Source organism: Aspergillus aculeatinus (assembly GCF_003184765.1).
Source record: "Aspergillus aculeatinus CBS 121060 unplaced genomic scaffold BO66scaffold_7, whole genome shotgun sequence".
In the NCBI taxonomy this organism is placed as follows: domain Eukaryota; kingdom Fungi; phylum Ascomycota; class Eurotiomycetes; order Eurotiales; family Aspergillaceae; genus Aspergillus; species Aspergillus aculeatinus.
In genome coordinates this window covers 431329-449386 of record NW_020291476.1, presented here as the reverse complement: position 1 = coordinate 449386, position 18058 = coordinate 431329, and the positions used below count along the sequence as shown (strand labels likewise).

Genomic DNA, 18058 nt, shown 5'->3' with positions numbered 1-18058 from the left:
GATAAATGTTTCAGGTTCAGGTCAGCCAGGCATACGCCTACGATCAAAGCCGGATGCGGGAACCTAAGGGATCTAGAAGACGACTTGCACTGCACTACGAAAAGAATGGCTCGAGTAGACGGGATATATCGCAATAGGTCTTCATTTGCTCTCACCGCTTACCATCAGTCAATTGAGTTGTACAAGAAAAGACAACAAGTGTCATGTTTGGATCTAGAAAAGATCCGTCATGGCTCCGTGGGAAGCATCTCCAACAAGTCGGGCATACTTGGCCAACACACCCCGTGTGACGTTGGGAGCCGGAGGCTTCCACTCTTTCAGCCGTTGCTGAAGTTCCTCGTCAGAGACATCCATGCTAATCTCGTTTGTCTCCGCATTGATGGTGATGACATCGCCGTCACGAACCACTGCGAGCGGTCCCCCAACGGCGGCTTCAGGTACAATATGACCTACAATAAACCCGTGACTGGCTCCAGAGTACCGCCCATCTGTAATGAGGGCCACGTTGGTGAGTTTAGCTCCCATGAGCGCAGCACTGGCTTTGAGCTGCTCTGGCATTCCTGGCCCACCCTTGGGGCCTTCGTAACGAACCACAATGACAAGGTTTTCGCCGCGGGGGATTTTGCCTTGGTCCAGAGCTTCATTGAGAGAATGTTCCTTGTCAAACACCCGTGCCTTGCCGACGAAGCGAGTACCCTCTTTGCCAGTGATCTTGGCTACGGCACCTCCAGGGGCAAGGTTGCCTCGAAGGATCTGAAGGTGTCCTGTTGACTTGATTGGATTGCTGAGAGGCCGGATGATGACCTGGTCCTCCGGCAGTGATGGGAAAGAAGCCACATTCTCGGCTAGAGTCTTGCCAGTCACCGTAAGGATATCGCCGTCGAGCAGGCCCGCTGCAATCAGTAGCTTCTGAACGGACGGGATACCTCCGATATCGTACAGGTCCGCCATGTAATACTTTCCACTGGGGGCAAGGTCAGCGATGAAGGGAATCTTGTTGCTGACTCTCTGAATATCATCCAGGGTCAGATCTACCCCGGCTGTCCGGGCCATAGCCAGGAAGTGAAGGACCCCATTGGTACTTCCTCCCAAAGCCATTGTCATGACGAGGGCATTTTCAAAAGAGCGCTTTGTCAACAGATCCCTCGGCCTGATGTCTTTCTCCATACAAATCTTGATAGCTTCCGCTGCCTTGACACATTCCCGCATTTTTGACGGAGACGAAGCGGGCGTGGAGGAGGAACCGGGTAACGAAAGACCCATAGACTCAATCGCTGTGGCCATTGTGTTGGCGGTGAACATGCCTCCGCACGCGCCTGCAGTGGGACAGGCATGTCTCTCAAGATCATCCATGATCTCGTCTTTAGTCTTGCTAGTGTCGCCTCCATCGTCCGGTTGACGCAAGGTGTCGTATACATAAGCACCAGCGGCCTCGAAACAGGAAGACACGTTAATAGGCTTCCTAAGAAGATTGGAATAGCCAATCTGAATGGTACCTCCGTAAATCATGATAGAGGGGCGATTGTGTCGGGCCATTCCCATTACTACACCAGGCATATTCTTGTCACATCCTGGAATGGCAATGCAAGCATCATGGTACTGAGCGCATGTGACAGTCTCGACACTGTCGGCGATCAATTCGCGGGTCTGGAGGGAGAATCTCATGCCTATCTTCCAGTCAGTAACAGCCTCATTCATGCAAGGACCTGAATGTACCCACCTTCACTGCCCATAGTTATTGCGTCCGACACCCCGACTGTGTTATACTGCCACCCGATCATACCCTGTTCTGTGATTGCCTTCTTCACCGTCTTGCCCAAGTCTAGAAGATGCATATTGCACGGGTTGCCTTCCCACCATACAGAAGCAACTCCCACCTGGGGACTCTTCGTCATTGCATTGTTGTCGGGAATGCCTGCCGCATAAAGCATTGCCTAGATTGAATCTGGTATCAGCGACCGAGACCATACATCGAGTGAACCTGAATTAAGCTAACGAACCTTCGCACCAGGAAAATCATGACCCTTCGTGATGGTCGAAGACCATCTGTTCAAGACAGGGGTGCCATCCTCATGCTTCGCATCGGCTGGGAGAGCTGGGAAGTCAATGTATTTGGATTCTTGGAGGTTGGAGGGGGCGCCGGCTGGCTTGGTGGGGTCCATGTTGGAGCTTGCTGAACGAAAATGTACTGGTATTGTAGAGCTTCTGGCGCGGACTTCTCTAAGCCTGTTCTACCTAGAGCTGAGCGAGGCTGACAGAGAACAGACGAGATGTCGATGCAGAATTATTCTTCGTGCTTCGTGCTCAAGGTTATGAGGGGGAGCTCCTCGATCGGAAGTGCGGCGACCCCGCCATCGGCGAAGTGTCCGATTGTGGGGGGAGGACGACATCCGCGGCACTCTAGCGGTAATCGGAATAAATCTCGTTGTGATTTGAAGACAGCTTCGACCGAGTGGGTCCACCATGTCGTCGCTTGGGTTGGAAAGATGCAAAGCATGAGTGCTTCCAAGTTGTGATGAAAAGGACAAATTATGTAGTCCAATAAGATTTCTTTTATGGGAATTGTTTCTTTTCCCTACAAAGCATACCTATTCATGCTTGATGATAGAGGACCCGTATTATTACATGTGTTTGGAGCTTGGAGCTTGACGTCTGTTCAAGTCGCTGCAGCAAGAATAGATTCTAAAAACTGCTGGGTATCTTTAAATCGTAGTCAATCCAATAACCTGAGTCAAGTCATCAAGATATGCGACTCGTCAAGGTGAGAAGATCGTATTGTAGTCAGAGATTTGGCAGGTCTCGACAAATCATCCCGCACCAAAAACCACTTATTTCGTGCTTTCTGATTAGCTGTTGTCCAGATTTTCCACAGAACCCTTCTCAATCGTAGACCAGTGGTCCGACTCATGCATCACTTCATCTGATGATGAATCCGTCGACGCGGTCGTCCTTTCCGCGTGCCGCTCTGACTCCGTTCCCCGGTGGGTGCTGTCCGTGTCTGCAGTGCCATCCATAGCGAACCCCACAATCTTCCCTGAGCTTGATTGCGGACGAGCGTCTTCTAGCACATCGCCATTCCATGGCTTGCACTTTTTCACAACCTCACCACATCGGAGACAGATCCAGCCTTCTCCCTCCTCGGCTTCCAGCTTCTGTACAATGCATACGAAGCAATATATACAGCCGCAAGGAACAGCCTCATACGGGTTGGCAATATCGGTCTGAGCAGATCCAATGATCCCTCCAGATGACGCCGAGGCTGCAATGGCGTCACTTTCTGTTGCGGCGGCAGGGTTGTTCTCTTTGTAACAGATTGCACACGTTCGTTCTGGAAGGAATGCAAGCTCTCCCTGTTTGCCGTCCACCTCGTCGTCTTCATTACCTGATTTGAGTGCAGATAATGCTTTCTTCCACAGTCTAGAGAGCCATCGGCGCCATCGGCTTATGCCAACAAGTGGCAAGAGAAATAGGAGAAACTCCGTGAATGCGTGCCAAACCAGCTGGCGATTCAGATATTCGAAGGACACCTCGCGGCTTGCTTGTGCAGACGGCGGCATCAAGCGTATGCGGATAATGCGATCAACTAGTGTCCTGTACCGGCCGTTGACTAGGAATACTAAGAACGAGATAAATGCGGCGATTGAGTGAGTGGCGGAGACAAGGTCGGTCATTCGCGACAGCATCCGTACCTCTTGTGATGGCTGAAACCATGAGCCACGTTCAGGATGGGTCTCAAAGGAGGGGCTCTGACTTACCTCGTCATAGCCACTTTCTTGGCTTATTAACCAACTTTCCCACTTGCCCCAAGCATAGCGACCGCCAACGGTGAGGAGACCATATAGAGACTTCTGCCACTTGGTGGGAGCCGAATGAACAGGCCCTTTGCTCCGACTATCAATGTATCTCAGGTTCTGTAATGCCGCGCCGTATGAGGCATTATGATCCCAGATCGAAAGCTTGAACAGGGCTGCACGAAGAGCGAATTGGATCTCGTGGGACCAATCTTCTCGCATTTGAGGCTATTGGGAGTAACGATTAGCGCATGTCGACTAGACCAAGTGTACACAGGCTTTTGGGAAACGAACACCGTAATACTTCAATGCATCTCCAACTTGTCCTTTGAGCAACCCCAGCAACTCCTCATCCAGCAATTCGGCGTCCACCTGACCGACGCGATAAGCTGGTCTCAGTCCTTCGCGGCCTCTTATAGCATTCCATATAGAGATTCCCGGCGCAGGTAGTTTGTTGAGAGGATAAGGGAGTTTTTGGAGAGCGGCGTGATTGAGAGGGTGGGATTGTTGCTGTTCAGCAAGCCTGGAGCGAGCCTCGGCCTCGCGGAGACGACGACGTTCGAGAACCCGCTCTTGAGCAGCGGCAAAGTTTGTAGAACTCATCGCAGGATCATTGTTGGGATGACTTGGTTCTATCTGTAAAAAAGTAGAAAGGCTTCGTAATGTCGTGTCGATAGCCTTGCAATATCCAGGGACGACCTGAATGTTGTATCGGAGGTGATCATGCTAGCGAGGCTGATTGCTCGTTCGCTCGGCACCCCCGACCGGAAGGGAAACTGCCGAGGTTGGACACGATACACGTGACATCAATGGAAAGATAAGCAATTGTCATCGGCTCTGTCAACTCGACAATAGAGTGCTACAAATATGTAGGTAGACAACAGATCTTCATCTATTTTCCCTTTGACTGAAACTGATCCTCATGGATCCAGCGCTATGAGGGTCTGGAATCTCTCAGTATCTACGTTTGATGTCTCAGTCACTCTTAAATGCACCCATACCTCTGCTACAGCGATAACATTGAATAAATATACAATACATAAGGGATCAGATGCGACTGACCGGTGGGGTCCAATTTTTGGGCAAAACCCTGAGTCCTGCAAAGGCGATATCTAGAATAGTTTCCTTATGGTGAAATTGTTTCAATCTTGTTCATGTCTACAATATATAGTTAGCTAGCCAACAACCCCAGCCCTACAATACCTTCTCCTGCGCCGTAGAACCCTTATCCAGCCGCACGGCATAGAAATAATATGCATGCAGCTGTCCAATAAGTGCGATGAATGTATGGGGTATTTTTCCCAGCCAAACTTGGAGCGCCGAGTCCAACCAATGCTACGTCCAGGGGCACTTGAGGGGTCAAGGCTATGCGTGTCATTCGTCCAGATTGCGAGGACGTGGTTCTCGACCGAAGATTGCATAGAGTTTGCACCCCTTTGCATTTCATCGAATAAGGCTGTCTTGAGTGTCGAAGGTGATCAATGTGCTAGACTGGCCGAGAACAATGCGCCTGAAGTTCTGCCACTATGATACTGAAAATCCGGTGCTTCAGGTAATCAAGTATTACTGCTTCGCAGATGAGATAACATGGTCCAGGGCTCATCGCAACTGTTCACCTGAAAGATTGCGGAGCATAATGCCTTGAATTGGGGCAGATGGTCGAAAGGTAGGAGCCCGGCCTGGAGCCCGGCTTGGAGATGCAGCCAACCTTGTAGCCAAGATCTTATTCCGAAGCTGACCGGCGAGAGCTAGAACTCTCATCAAATCTGGCTTTCAGTATTGCTATTAGGTACTCTACTTACATTTATAGCAAAGGTAATTGGTCAATTTTAGGCTCATGGTCAGTTGTTGGAAGAAACTCGACTCAGAGCTGGATGAAAATATGGCGCAAATGACCCTGTGAGCACCTTAGGTAGTCTAGCATCCTAGGAGGTGCAGTGATAGAAGCGGGCAGGATGCAGCTATCCCGATGGATGTCCTGCTGCCCTGCATTCAAGGGTCCTCACAGAACCAGCGACAGGCGCACGTGCTACGGAAGCCCGCCCTTATTATCAGTTGTTACCCCACTGTTAGGGGCTCACTAGAACCGATCGGGGATTAGCCCGTGGGGCAACCCAGGTGGCCCTATACAATCCGAGCATAATCTCAGGTGTGCCTTCTCCATCTTCGAGGAACGTGGTCAAGGGAATTATTGGAGAATCCATGTTCCTTACCCACTTTGTCTGTTCTGCTGTTCTGGAAGCGAGAAAGGTGCAGTGAGGTCGAACGATGTCACCCCAGCTGCCGATTAGACCAGGATTGAACAAGGATAGGCCAGAATGCAAACTGTCGAATAGAAGGTCTTTCCTGATCCGCGTGGTCCATTTCAGCTTCAACGTGCAGTACGGTCCCTGGCCAACTATCCGCTCTGTGGAACCTCATTCTATGTACTAACCCGTGGTCAGGGCACATGGTCTCGCGTGGCTCGGAGACATGCACTGCTTCTCTCTTGCCGAAGCCTATAAATATACGACTAGAAGTCCTTCCCCAATGTTTTGACTGAGCGCTGATCATTCTCTCATCTACCACCCTTTCCTTGGTGATCGTCAAGATACTTCGTCTTGGAGGAAATCAAGTCACAATGAAGTCTTCCGCCGCCACTTTGCTTGCAGCCGCTTCCGTGGCGTACGCCCAGCTCGCCAACGTCTCTGAGCCTTCTCTAACGGAGATCGAGAAGGCCGCGGCCACAATCGAGCCATACTCCCCCGTCTCCAATGTCGAGGGTCTTGTCTTCAATCGCTTCTATCAGATCTGGCTTGAGAACATTGTATGGGCCTGATCCATTCTTATCACCATGAATTCTGCTGACATCATGGGAAGGACTACGAGGATGCTGCTGCGGACGAGAACGTGCAATGGCTGGCTTCGCAAGGTATCACACTGTGAGTGACTTCCGTACTATAATGGAAGAACGGGACGTTCGTCACTAACACGGTGCTCTACATAGGACCAATTTCTACGCAGTCACCCATCCTTCCGAGCCAAATTACTGTGCCTCGGCCTCTGGCGACACCTTTGGCATGGACAACGATGACTTCCAGCAAATTCCGGCCAACGTTTCTACTGTCGCTGATTTGCTGGACACGAAGAACATTGCTTGGGGTGAATATCAGGAGCACCTCCCTTATCCTGGCTTCCAAGGGTATAATTACTCTAATCAAGTCACCTATGCCAATGACTACGTGCGAAAGCACAACCCTTTGATTCTGTTCGACTCGATTGCCCAGAATAGCACTCGCTTGCGTCAGATCAAGAACTTCACCAGCTTTGAAGATGACTTGGCCAACAAGAAGCTACCTCAGTGGGCCTTTATCACTCCCAACATGACTGACGACGCTCACGACACAAACATCACCTTTGCTGCTCAGTGGGAGCGTAGCTGGGTGCCTCCGTTGCTGAACAACTCCTACTTCATGAACGATACCTTGTTGCTCCTCACCTTTGATGAGGACAAGACCTACCCCAAGGGAAACAAAATCTTCAGTATTTTGTTGGGTGGTGTGATTCCCGACAACCTAAAGGGCACTAAGGACGACACCTTCTACACCCACTACTCCGTCATTGCATCCGTCTCGGCCAACTGGGGATTGCCTTCCCTTGGGCGCTGGGACTGTGGCGCCAACATTCTCGAAATAGTGGCCAACAAGACTGGTTACGTTAACTACGATGTTGACACCACTAATCTCCACCTTAACGAGACCTACCCTGGCCCGCTCTCTGATAGTGATTATTCGGAGTACTCTTCTGCGTGGCCAGTCCCTTTGACTAATGGTACTTGCTCGGCTGGCCATGGTATTCTTGACATTGTGAAGAAGAACTTTGCCAACACTGAGCCTACTTACAACTACACCAGCCCTTTCCCGTACGACACCAAATCCAAGTATAATGTCGACGTCACCGCCACCAGGAAGCAGAACAGCTCCAACTCCTCTACCTCTTCTTCTGCTTCATCATCTGCTGTTGCCAACACTGGTAACCCTATGATGTTGCCTGGGGTTGCCACTCTTTCGGGTGCCGTTGTGGCTCTGCTGATGAGCATTCTGTGAGTGAAGTGCGATTCTCTTGGACTGGATCGAGATGGAGAGGAATATAAGGTTCATCCTTACGCATAAAAAAGGTGGATGACTAGGGTTAGCATTTAATGTACGTTATGACTGGGAATAATGAGACATAACAAAGGTAATGATTATTGCTTCAATTTCTCTAGTATATGACCAAAAACCAATCTAAATAAAAAGAGTACACTTGCAGCGATATCAACAAGGGGAATTGGCTCTTCAGGAATGGGGGTTTGCTTGGAGCAGCTTGGTTTGAGCTCTTGATGCGCTGTGTATGTGCAACAATGTTCTCTTCGCTAACTAGCTATCTTCGTATAGCTTGTCTTCCAAAACTGGATGAAAGGTAGTCATCTCAGTGTCCTACTTCTGATGCCTTGGCCAGTGCACTCAGACCTAGATAATAAGGTGCGATTTCTGCTTTGGTGTTGAGGTCCAGGTGCAGAAGCGTTCATTATCGCCCGGACCCATAGTCTTCCGTCATCTCCCACATGTTTAGTATGCACTGAACGCCATTGAGCTTTCCGCTATGGCCTGTACACAATCTTATTGAGCTTGTGAGGCTGCAAAAACCGAAAAATAGTATCTCATTGCAATTTGCTAACTTACGGAATCAGTTCACTTCGAGCAGAATCGCGCAGGTCAGTCTGGAATAAGTCCAGACCAGAGGAAGGAAGACCGAGCAGTCCGGACCATCCTTGTCTTAGCCTGTCTTGACCAGAATGGACTTGGTATCCAGATAGCTATCCATGCTATGCAGATAGCCCTCACGACCGATGCCACTGCCTTTCCAGCCTCCGAATGGCATATCTTTCGCCATGGAAGGACTTGTGCAGTTAACGCCAACGGTCCCGGCTTCAAGCAGTTTCGATACCCGCAGAGCCCGGTCAATATTCTTGGTGAAGACGGCTGCATACAAGCCGAATTCACTATCATTGGCTCTTGCAATGGCCTCTTCTTCTTTCCCGAATGTGTTGATCACTACCACAGGACCGAAAATTTCCTCTTTCATGATCTGAGACTCCTCCGGCACCTCCTCGAACACAGTGGGCTTGATGAAGTTTCCATCCTTTGCATCACCGCCGAGTGTCAACTTACCCTTCTTCTCTCCCAAAGAAAGGTATGCTTTGACTCGCTCATACTGAGTTCTATCAGCTTGCGGTCCTTGATTTGTTGCTTCATTCAACGGGTTTCCAAGTATAGCAGCGCCAAATTTATCCTTGAAAACAGCGAGGAATTTGTCTGCTACTGTTTCTTGTACGTAAATGCGTGAGTTGGCGATACAGGTTTGTCCACTGAAGAATTGCACGCTGAACTGAGTCTGCTCAGCTGCAGATTCCAGGTCCGCATCCTCGAAGATCAGGGCAGGGGTCTTTCCCCCCAGCTCCATGTGTACGGTTTTCATATTGGACTTGGCCGCAGCGGCTTGGATCTTCCGTCCTGTCAAGCTAGAGCCGGTGAAGCTGATACAGCGAACGTCCATGTGTGAGGCTATCGCATTGCCGGTGGTCGGGCCATATCCATGAAGTATATTCACAACACCGGGTGGGAATCCGGCCTCGGCAATCAGCTTGGCTCCCAAGCCGATCTGCATGGTATCCCATTGTTAGTATTGACTGACGGGCAGTGAACTGTGGACCTTTCAGAGGGAACTTACAGTCAGAGGCGACTTTTCGCTGCTTTTCAAAACAATGGTGTTTCCAGCTGCCACCGCCGGTGCGATCTTCGTGGCGAAGGACGCGAGTGGTACATTCCAAGGGATGATGGCTGCCACGACTCCGTACGGTTCTTTCACCGTGATATTGAAGTGACCAGGCGTGTTTCTACTGGATGATCCTTGAACAGTCCATCCAGCCTCCGCAAAATAATTGAATGTCTCGATGGCCATACTGGAATCGACGTAACGAGACACTGGCTTCCCGGTAGACAAAGCTTCCAAGCGCGCAAACTCTTCCTCATGATCCTGAATAAGTGATGCAATCTTGCGCAGAACGACACCTCTGTCTGCTGGGGAGAGATCCCTCCATGCCGGGAATGCGGCCCTGGCCGCAGCAACAGCAGCATCTACGTCTACCTCACTGGCTTCACAGACTGGAAAGCAATAATGTCATGTTAGACGTTGCGTTCTTCCGGTATAATTGCATCGTCTCACTTACCCTCTGCCACTTTCTCATTGGTATAGGGGCTAGTTAACTCGAAGACCTTTCCGTTTGATGATGGCACAAACTGTTGAGAGTGATATCAGCTTGCAAGTCTTATCATCTTCATAAGATGCTAGACCCTACCTTGCCATTGATGAACAACTGCCTTGAAGTCGGCTCCTCTGTAGGGCCAGTCATGTTGCGATTATAAGTAACACGAAGTATCTGATGATAAAGAACACTTTCCGGCCTCAGACATGGTGCAATTTACTCCATCCTTTATACCTAACTGTTGCAACACAAGGTAAAGTGGGGTTAGTTAGGTGAGAATCACATTCACAACAGATGTCGGGAGCAGAAGAATTGACCCAGCCTAGGTCAAACTCAGGTAAACATTGACATGCCAGTCATGAACTGTGACCAGCTTTCAAACACTTCGTGGCGCTCCGACTTGAACTTTACTTTCTTCCCTTATGATACCGGTCGCAGCCAGTATTCACTATCCACGGAAGGCTACAATCAAATGGACAAGGGTTTGTTGATAAGTCGATATAATCTTCACATGCCTCATGATTGATTCGTTACAGGTATAGTACATTAGATGACCTATTCAGCAAGACCAGCACGCTTCAAATCCTGAATGTCCAGAGTGTCTTGGTCGCCAGGACGACGCTCCGAGTTGAGCTTCACCTTATCCTCAGGACCGCCAAGGCCCTCAAACGCTTCAGCTGGTGCAAGACTACAATAGGGACAATATTAGCTTCCATGTGAAGGACATGAGAAGGAGGGATGCCTCTCTTACCGGCCACGGTCGTCACGGCTGCCACCCTCATCTTCAGGGATGGGTTTACGGTTGCTTCCAGTGGCATGAGCCTCTCGGCCGGTTCTAATGCCAGTTTCGAACTTTCTCTCGACCATCTCATCCACACCAGATTCCAATGCTTTGGCACATCAGCAATGAGCCATGGGGCGTGGTTGGGTGACGGGACGGTTCACATACTGGAGTCACTCTTCTTACCAAGGCCCTGCTTGGCCTGGTAGGAGTTCAAATCCTTCTCGGCGTCGAAAGCCACGCGAACCTTGTCGTAGTCGTTCATTTTGATGGAGATTTGGTGGTATGGATAATATGTTCAACAAAAGGGATATAGTGGTTGTTGCAATGAGAATCGAGCTGGGAGTTCGAGGGTATGTTTATGATTAGGACAAGCCAGCATTTTCATGGCTTATATATGTCCTCTTGGACACATCTCTGATGGAGAGTGTGAAGGAAATTGCATCATAAGACATCATAGGTATGTAACGGTGCTTGCCTTCGATTCTAGATCTATGTGACTCGGTCACCTAAGTTACGTAGCAAGTAGGTACCAACTATATGATATCATGCGATTCCAAGCCCTAAGAAGCTTGATCCCGATTGAGCCTAGTGCTCAGGGTCCGACCCTAGGGCTACTCGGAGCGGATCTACTATAGACCGGAGTGTCCCCGCCTCGGCGGGGACGAAAGATTGCTAGCAGTCGAATCAATGAATCAGGCAGGTGACCGGGCCTGAAGCTTCTCTGCTGCTTGTTGCTCCTTGTCATTGTTAACAATACACATTCCGTCTCTCTCTCCCCATCCCCCGCAGTCCCAGTATTCTTGTATACTTACAGGGCAGGGCATCAGGACTCAACTAAACCCGCATCACTTGCTTCATCGAGTCGTTGGGGTTCCAGTCTTGGCCGCCATTCATCTCTTGTGCAATTAAGTTTCCGAGTACCCCAAGCTGCGCAGTACGACGCGTGCGATACACCACCTTCGACTAGTCGGCTCTATACCCGACAACACAGCATCTCACGCACAACATGGCTTCGATTATCGAGTTGGCAGGGGAAGCCAACCCGCTGACACCGCATAATGTTCTCAATGCACTGATCTTAGCCGCGAGCTCAACCCAACAGCAGGTGCAGACGGGCACCCAACAACTCCAGAACTGGGAGAAACAGGAGATGTACTACACGTACCTTCAGGTGAGTTTCTCCCACGGACTCGGCTGCCATTATCAATTCTGATTACCGCAGGACGTATTCCTAGATCAGTCCGTCCCATCGGAAGTTCGATACCTTGCCATCATCCAGTTAAAGAACGGCATCGACAAGTATTGGCGAAAGACCGCTACTAAGTAGGCTCGCCTGAGCTCGTTGACTTCATATACAAGGACTGACATACTCGCAAAGTGCCATCAAGAAGGAGGAGAAGGAACAGATTAAGCTCAGGGCACTACAAGCTGGTGTCGTGGAACCTGCCCCTCTACTCGCCCTTCACAATGCCTTGATGCTAGCTAAGATAATGCGCTACGAATTCCCTCAAGACTGGTATGTGATCTCGCATCACTGCACTGGACTTATTACCTTTAGCTGATTGTTCTTGCAGGCCTGACGCAATCTCCTCGATCATCGCCTTCCTCCGCTCCTCCACCCAGCCAGGCGCGAACCCGTTACAATTACCGCGAACTCTCGTCATTTTACTGCAAATCATCAAAGAGCTGTCAACAGCTCGCTTACAAAGGACTCGTGCCAACCTCCAGTCCGTGGCACCCGAGGTCTTCCATCTGCTTGGTGGCATATATGTGGATAAGGTGAACACCTGGGTATCTTGGTTGGAGCAAGGGGGCGTTGATGAGACAGCACTGCTGGGGGCTATGGAACAGAGCCTTGTGTCTCTTAAGGTCATTCGACGCCTGGTTATTGCCGGCTTCGAACACCCTAACCGGGATAAGGACGTTCGCGAATTCTGGGTCCTCACTCATGCCCACTTCAGCAGGTTCTTGAACTTCGTCAATGGCCCTGCAGCCATTTCAGATCCATTCAAAAGGGCAGTCGAGAAGCATCTTTTGCAACTCTCTAAGCTTCATGTGGAGATGGCCAAGGACCGACCAGCCTCTTTTGCATTACTACCCGACAGCATCCGTCTTGTTCAGGCCTATTGGACTCTGGTCACTCAGTTGGGCGAACACTACAGTGAGCTCGGAGCTGACGGAGAATCGGAGGGCAAGACACTGATGGAAAAAACCGGGCTGAGAGCGCTCCTTCTGATCAGAGCTTGTTCGAAAATGGCATTCAATCCTGCGCAGACATTCAAGTACCAAACTGCAGAGGACAAGGAAGAGAAGAAGCAATCTGTGGAACTCATCAAAGCCGAACTTTTCACGCACGACTTTGTCGTTAGTGTCATGGAACTCTTGGTTACCCAATTCTTTCGTTTCAGAAAGAACGATTTTCAAGAATGGGAAGAAGACCCAGAAGAATGGGAGAGAAAAGAAGAGGATATCGCGGAGGCGTGGGAGTTTTCCATCCGGTCTTGCTCGGAAAAGCTCTTCCTTGATCTTGTCATTCACTTCAAGGAGTTGCTCATCCCCCGCTTGCTGCACGTCTTCTACGGCTTCGCAAGTAAGCAGTCAAACCTTTTGCCACCGGTGCTATTCTAATGATCTGTTATAGGTCCCGACAACCACGATGTGCTGTTGAAAGATTCGCTATACTCGGCCATTGGACTATCTGCAGCAAGTCTAGAACAGCACCTGGACTTCAACAACTTCCTCGAGGCCACACTCGTGCCGGAAGTTCAACTACAAGAGCAAGGCTACAATCTTCTTCGAAGAAGGATCGCTATTCTCCTGGGTCAGTGGGTTCCAGTAAAGGCGAGCGAGCTCAACCGAAATGCCGTGTATCAAATATTTCAGCATCTGCTCAGTCGGAAAGACCCGTTGAATGACCTTGTTGTACGCATCAGTGCTGGTAGACAGCTGAAGAACGTGCTCGATCCTTTTGAGTTCTCACCAACTGAATTCTTGCCATATGCTCCGTCGATCCTCCAAGACCTGATGTCTCTTGTTCAAGAAGTGGAGCTCTCAGAGACTAGGATGGGCCTACTCGATACTGTTCGTATGGCTGTGGTCAAGATGGAAGATCATGTAAGTGCATCAACAGGTTCAAGTAAACAGCAATCAATTCTGACCTTACCCAGATTGCTCCCTTCTCGGACCAAATTCTGTCTTTGCTGCCACCTCTTTGGGAGAGCTCTGGAGAAGAACACCTAATGAAGCAAGCCATCCTCACTCTTCTCTCGTCTCTCATCCATTCCCTCAAGCAAGACTCAGTTCGATATCACTCAATCATCTTGCCTCTAATTCAGAACTCTGTCGAGCCAGGCTCTGTAAGTTTTCAACCCCACTGAGCCAGTTTTCAATGCTCATGGTCATACAGGAGACTCTCATTTACCTTCTCGACGAAGCCCTCGACCTCTGGTCTGCGATCCTCATGCAAACACCCTCCCCGGCTTCTCCAGAGATCTTGTCCCTCATTCCAGCCCTTATGCCCATCATGGAGGCAGCCACGGATAGCGCCCCACAAGCCCTCCAGATTGTTGAATCCTACATTATCCTCGCCCCTCAGGAGATTCTCAGCGATCGGATTCGCTTCCCACTACTCGTCTCCCTCGAGACCCTTCTGAAAATCACCACTCGCCAGCGGTTGGGCGTTGTACCCCGTCTCGTGGAACTGATGCTCCGTGGCGCCGAAGCGGTAGATGGCGGTAGCGAGAGCACCTACAACGTGATCACCCGTTCCCTCCTCGACAGTTCCTTCCTTCCTGCCCTCCTGGAGGGACTTCACTCTGCCTACGAGGCCAGTCAAAGCACGGGACCCAACCGCAAACAGACCTCCGTCTATGGGGTTGTGGAGACGGACTATTTCTCTGTCCTTGCACGCCTCGCCGTGGCCCACCCCAAGATCTTTACTTCCGCCGTGGCCTCTGCCACCAACACTTCAGAGGAGCAAGCCCTCAACTGGATCTTGGCGGAGTGGTTTCTCCACTACGACAACATCGGTAGCAGCACCCAGAAAAAACTCCACGCCCTCGCCCTCACCCAACTTCTCACCCTGAATGGGCCCGATTCCCAGCCCCCGACTTACCTCCTCGACAACCTCCAGTCCTACATGACCATGTGGACCGACATCGTAACCGAGCTCTCCGAAGATGCCGGTGGCGCGAACCCTGATGACCCCCGCGGCGGCGACTACCTCATTTACTGGAACAACGCTCAGACGGCCGCCGGCGACGAGCACGAGCCGCCCGAGAACGAGCGTCGTCGCGCCTGGGATGAAATGGACATTCTGCACAAGGTCAATATCCGGGAGTTCATCCGGGAGCGTCTCCGTTCCGTCATCGTCGGCTGCGGAGGCGAGCAGCGCTTCCAGGAGGATTGGCTGCTGAACGTTGACCGGGAGGTGGTTGCGGCTTTCGGGGCTCTGGGCTTACTCTGAAGGGTTCTCCCCCCTCCTTCCACCCCATAAGGAACCACTAATTCCCTTTCGTACATTCTCCCGACCTTCTGATGGTCGTGATGATCATGTGTTGTCCTGCATATGCCTGTCTGCCTGCTTGTTGCATCGTATCTATGCATCATATTAACCATGCTTGCTCGCCCCGTTCTTCCGACAGGTGTCCCCTTCCCCGCCATTCTCATCCATGGACAGACTGTTTTCTCTCTCGTCATTTTTTCATCTTTCCCCGTGTCTCTGTTGACTATAACTGTTGCTGAAATACCCCATACATATAGACAAGTTTCATGGTTCGAACGAATGGATAGTCAGTTAGGTTCTTTCGAGGTCGCGCACTCGGTTCGCTCATTCATTGATTTGGGGGTTTATCATGGAAGAAGGTGCTGGTAACTACTGTAGTGCCTGGAGATGATGTAAGCGATGTAGAGAAGGGCTAAGTTGCTACCAATTCATCATCGCGTGACTTGCCGTATAAGAAAGAGTTTGGTGCGTAAGGCTTTTTACTCATGGTCTCTTCGACGCCCGAAAAGGAAGGAACGACGAAAGTCACGGACGGGTCACGGGTCGGGGCCGGGGCCTGGGAGCCCAAGGCAGGGAAGGAAGCAGTCCATCGGAGAAGTTACAGAACATAAAGCGACTGGATGGTAATTGGCTCCATGTAACAGGATACCCAATCTAAGACAGATTATGTGGAAGGCACCGGTCAAAGACAAAGTTACTGAATAAATGGCAAGAATTTCATTCTCATGTCCTATGTAACAAAGATAAATGGCACATACGCCGAATGGCTCAAGAACCAATGCAGATGGAATGGAATCGAAGAGATGAACAAATTGAAGAGAAAAAGAAAACGATCAAAAACAGAAAGAAGAACACAGTTAAGAGCATTGTCCGGGGTACCGTCTATCGGACAAGGGACTCGGGAACAAGCCCTCGGCCAGAAGATCCTGCAGATCCCAGCCGGGGGCGCCCTCGGTCTTCCAGGTCCAGAAGACCCAGCCGGTCTTCTTCTCGAAGGCGTCGAGCTGGGCCTCGATGAAGCGGCGGGTGTTGGTGCGCTCGTCGGCGGAGAGGCCGGCGGCGGTGCCGGTGCTGTGGGTGGCGCAGCTGCCGATGGCGCCGCTGGAGCCATAGGTGCCGTCGTAGCGGGCGCCGACGCCCTTCCCGTTCAGGTACTTGGCGCAGTCGGTGAGGGCGCCGGTCCACTCGCCGACGAAGGCGGGCTTGTCAGTGGTGACAAGGTGCTGGTTGGCGAAGGCGCAGGCGGTCTGGACATGCGTGTTGATGTCCATCGCCAGCAGACCGTTGTCGAAGACCTGGTAGTTGTGGGTGTCCATCACGGCGTTGGAGGACTGCATGAAGCCGTTCCACGAGTCCACGGAGAGAAAACCGTCGTGCAGGACGAGCGCGGTGTCCGGGTTCAGGCTCTGCACCGTGGCCAGGGTGCTGTAGTAGTACTGCTTGAGCCCGTCCTGGTTAACCCCGCCGGGAACGCTGGGCTCGTTGAGCGCTTCGATGGCCGTGACGACATCAGAGTGCTGGAGGTAGCGTTTGGCAAGTTCGTTGAAGGCGACCAGGGTCTGATTTACCGTCGACCCTTGCTGCCACTGGACGGGGCCCTTGCGGCCACTGTTGTCGAACCCGTTCTGGGATCCCGGTGCTAGGATGATAACCCTGGTCAGCATCAATTGTGGCCTCCGAAACCTGGAGTAAGGGGGTGTGTAGTAATACAAGATGTGGGGGAAAGGAAGCTTACCGCCGTGTAGATCGAGAATGACCTTAAGGTTGGCACTTCGTGCCCATGTGATGGCTTGATCAAGGTATTCCAGTTGACCATAGACGTAGGGCTCGCCTTCAATAGGCGCAAGGGCCCAGTAGCCGATAGGGATCCGGACGTGGTTGAGACCGGCCTGGGCGATTCGATTGAAGTCATCCTGCGTGATGAACGAGCTCCAGTGAGCAGAAAGGCGGGACTGGGCTTCAGTTTTGCCTAGTGTTTGGGTCAAGGTCCATTCGTCGACAGCTGCACCACCTGCATTGTCGTAGATTGAAGGTGTGATCCAGGGCTCGGTCACCAGCCAGCCACCGAGGTTAACACCCTGTATCTTCTGGCTCTTGTAGTCGAATGCACTCGCTCGGTTCTCCAAGCGCCTTCATGTGCGTGTTAGTCGAAAACAAACAAATAAACATGTAGTAGCAGGAGTACTAACACCGCAGCGGCATCGGCGCCCACGGCGACGAGACCAAGCGCCAGAAGCGCGCTTTGCATGCGTTTACTCAACATACTGCAAACACACGATGATTGGCTTTTTCAATGACTTATTAGGAGGCTGGGATGCGAAGAGGAATCCTGGCTGCGATCTGCATTGAACAGGAATGGAATTCAGATGGTTTAAGTAAAGAAGAGCTCAAGACGCAGGAAGTCAGACGACCGCAAACAGAGGAACGCCCCGAAGTCAGAGCGGGGATCTTGAAGTGATCTGCACAGATCGCAATTAGGACTGCGTTCAGAAAATTGGCCTAGCGGCCAGACCACTTGTCGATGTCTTGGAGGTGGCTTTAGATACGGAGACGCCGAATGCAGTCAAGCAAAGTAGGTTCGTATAAGCGAGGCTGATCGGTAGATGATCTAGAGCGATAGTCGGATAGTCCTCGATTCACATTCTTCAACGATCGAGGACGGAGACGGAACTATACAGAATGACAAGGCACGA

General features: G+C 51.1%; 7 protein-coding genes across 7 annotated transcripts; 2 read left to right on the top strand and 5 right to left on the bottom strand.

Moving 5' to 3' along the window:
- Nucleotides 1-127: 127 nt before the first annotated feature.
- Nucleotides 128-2123, bottom strand: ilv3B (putative mitochondrial dihydroxy acid dehydratase). Its single transcript, XM_025645293.1, has 3 exons — nucleotides 2001-2123; nucleotides 1721-1934; nucleotides 128-1667 (listed from the first exon to the last, which is right to left on the bottom strand). The coding sequence occupies exons 2-3, from the start codon at nucleotides 1929-1931 to the stop codon at nucleotides 214-216; spliced, it is 1665 nt and encodes a 554-aa protein (XP_025507295.1). The 5' UTR covers nucleotides 1932-1934; nucleotides 2001-2123; the 3' UTR covers nucleotides 128-213.
- A 501-nt stretch (nucleotides 2124-2624) lies between these two features.
- BO66DRAFT_418088 (pex2/pex10/pex12 family protein) lies at nucleotides 2625-4495 on the bottom strand. The gene is made up of 3 exons (XM_025649719.1): nucleotides 4086-4495; nucleotides 3756-4019; nucleotides 2625-3701 (listed from the first exon to the last, which is right to left on the bottom strand). The coding sequence occupies exons 1-3, from the start codon at nucleotides 4392-4394 to the stop codon at nucleotides 2847-2849; spliced, it is 1428 nt and encodes a 475-aa protein (XP_025507294.1). The 5' UTR covers nucleotides 4395-4495; the 3' UTR covers nucleotides 2625-2846.
- A 1474-nt stretch (nucleotides 4496-5969) lies between these two features.
- On the top strand, nucleotides 5970-7989 carry BO66DRAFT_342782 (acid phosphatase PHOa). Its single transcript, XM_025644473.1, has 4 exons — nucleotides 5970-6172; nucleotides 6236-6597; nucleotides 6651-6712; nucleotides 6778-7989. The coding sequence occupies exons 2-4, from the start codon at nucleotides 6412-6414 to the stop codon at nucleotides 7874-7876; spliced, it is 1347 nt and encodes a 448-aa protein (XP_025507293.1). The 5' UTR covers nucleotides 5970-6172; nucleotides 6236-6411; the 3' UTR covers nucleotides 7877-7989.
- Nucleotides 7990-8588: 599 nt separating this feature from the next.
- Nucleotides 8589-10224, bottom strand: BO66DRAFT_463023 (aldehyde dehydrogenase family protein; the record flags this gene model as incomplete). Its single annotated transcript, XM_025652397.1, has 4 exons — nucleotides 8589-9473; nucleotides 9543-9976; nucleotides 10042-10111; nucleotides 10171-10224. 4 exons carry the CDS (start codon nucleotides 10222-10224, stop codon nucleotides 8589-8591), a joined length of 1443 nt encoding a protein of 480 aa, XP_025507292.1.
- A 408-nt stretch (nucleotides 10225-10632) lies between these two features.
- Nucleotides 10633-11363, bottom strand: BO66DRAFT_468776 (uncharacterized protein; the record flags this gene model as incomplete). Its single annotated transcript, XM_025652675.1, has 3 exons — nucleotides 11027-11363; nucleotides 10829-10967; nucleotides 10633-10765 (listed from the first exon to the last, which is right to left on the bottom strand). The coding sequence occupies exons 1-3, from the start codon at nucleotides 11121-11123 to the stop codon at nucleotides 10633-10635; spliced, it is 369 nt and encodes a 122-aa protein (XP_025507291.1). The 5' UTR covers nucleotides 11124-11363.
- Nucleotides 11364-11668: 305 nt separating this feature from the next.
- Nucleotides 11669-15620, top strand: BO66DRAFT_418086 (putative importin 11). The gene is made up of 7 exons (XM_025649718.1): nucleotides 11669-12032; nucleotides 12084-12184; nucleotides 12240-12377; nucleotides 12436-13451; nucleotides 13503-13975; nucleotides 14029-14217; nucleotides 14268-15620. The coding sequence occupies exons 1-7, from the start codon at nucleotides 11868-11870 to the stop codon at nucleotides 15324-15326; spliced, it is 3141 nt and encodes a 1046-aa protein (XP_025507290.1). The 5' UTR covers nucleotides 11669-11867; the 3' UTR covers nucleotides 15327-15620.
- A 439-nt stretch (nucleotides 15621-16059) lies between these two features.
- On the bottom strand, nucleotides 16060-17754 carry exg1 (glucan 1,3-beta-glucosidase). The gene is made up of 3 exons (XM_025646712.1): nucleotides 17555-17754; nucleotides 17101-17495; nucleotides 16060-17004 (listed from the first exon to the last, which is right to left on the bottom strand). The coding sequence occupies exons 1-3, from the start codon at nucleotides 17626-17628 to the stop codon at nucleotides 16223-16225; spliced, it is 1251 nt and encodes a 416-aa protein (XP_025507289.1). The 5' UTR covers nucleotides 17629-17754; the 3' UTR covers nucleotides 16060-16222.
- Nucleotides 17755-18058: the final 304 nt, after the last annotated feature.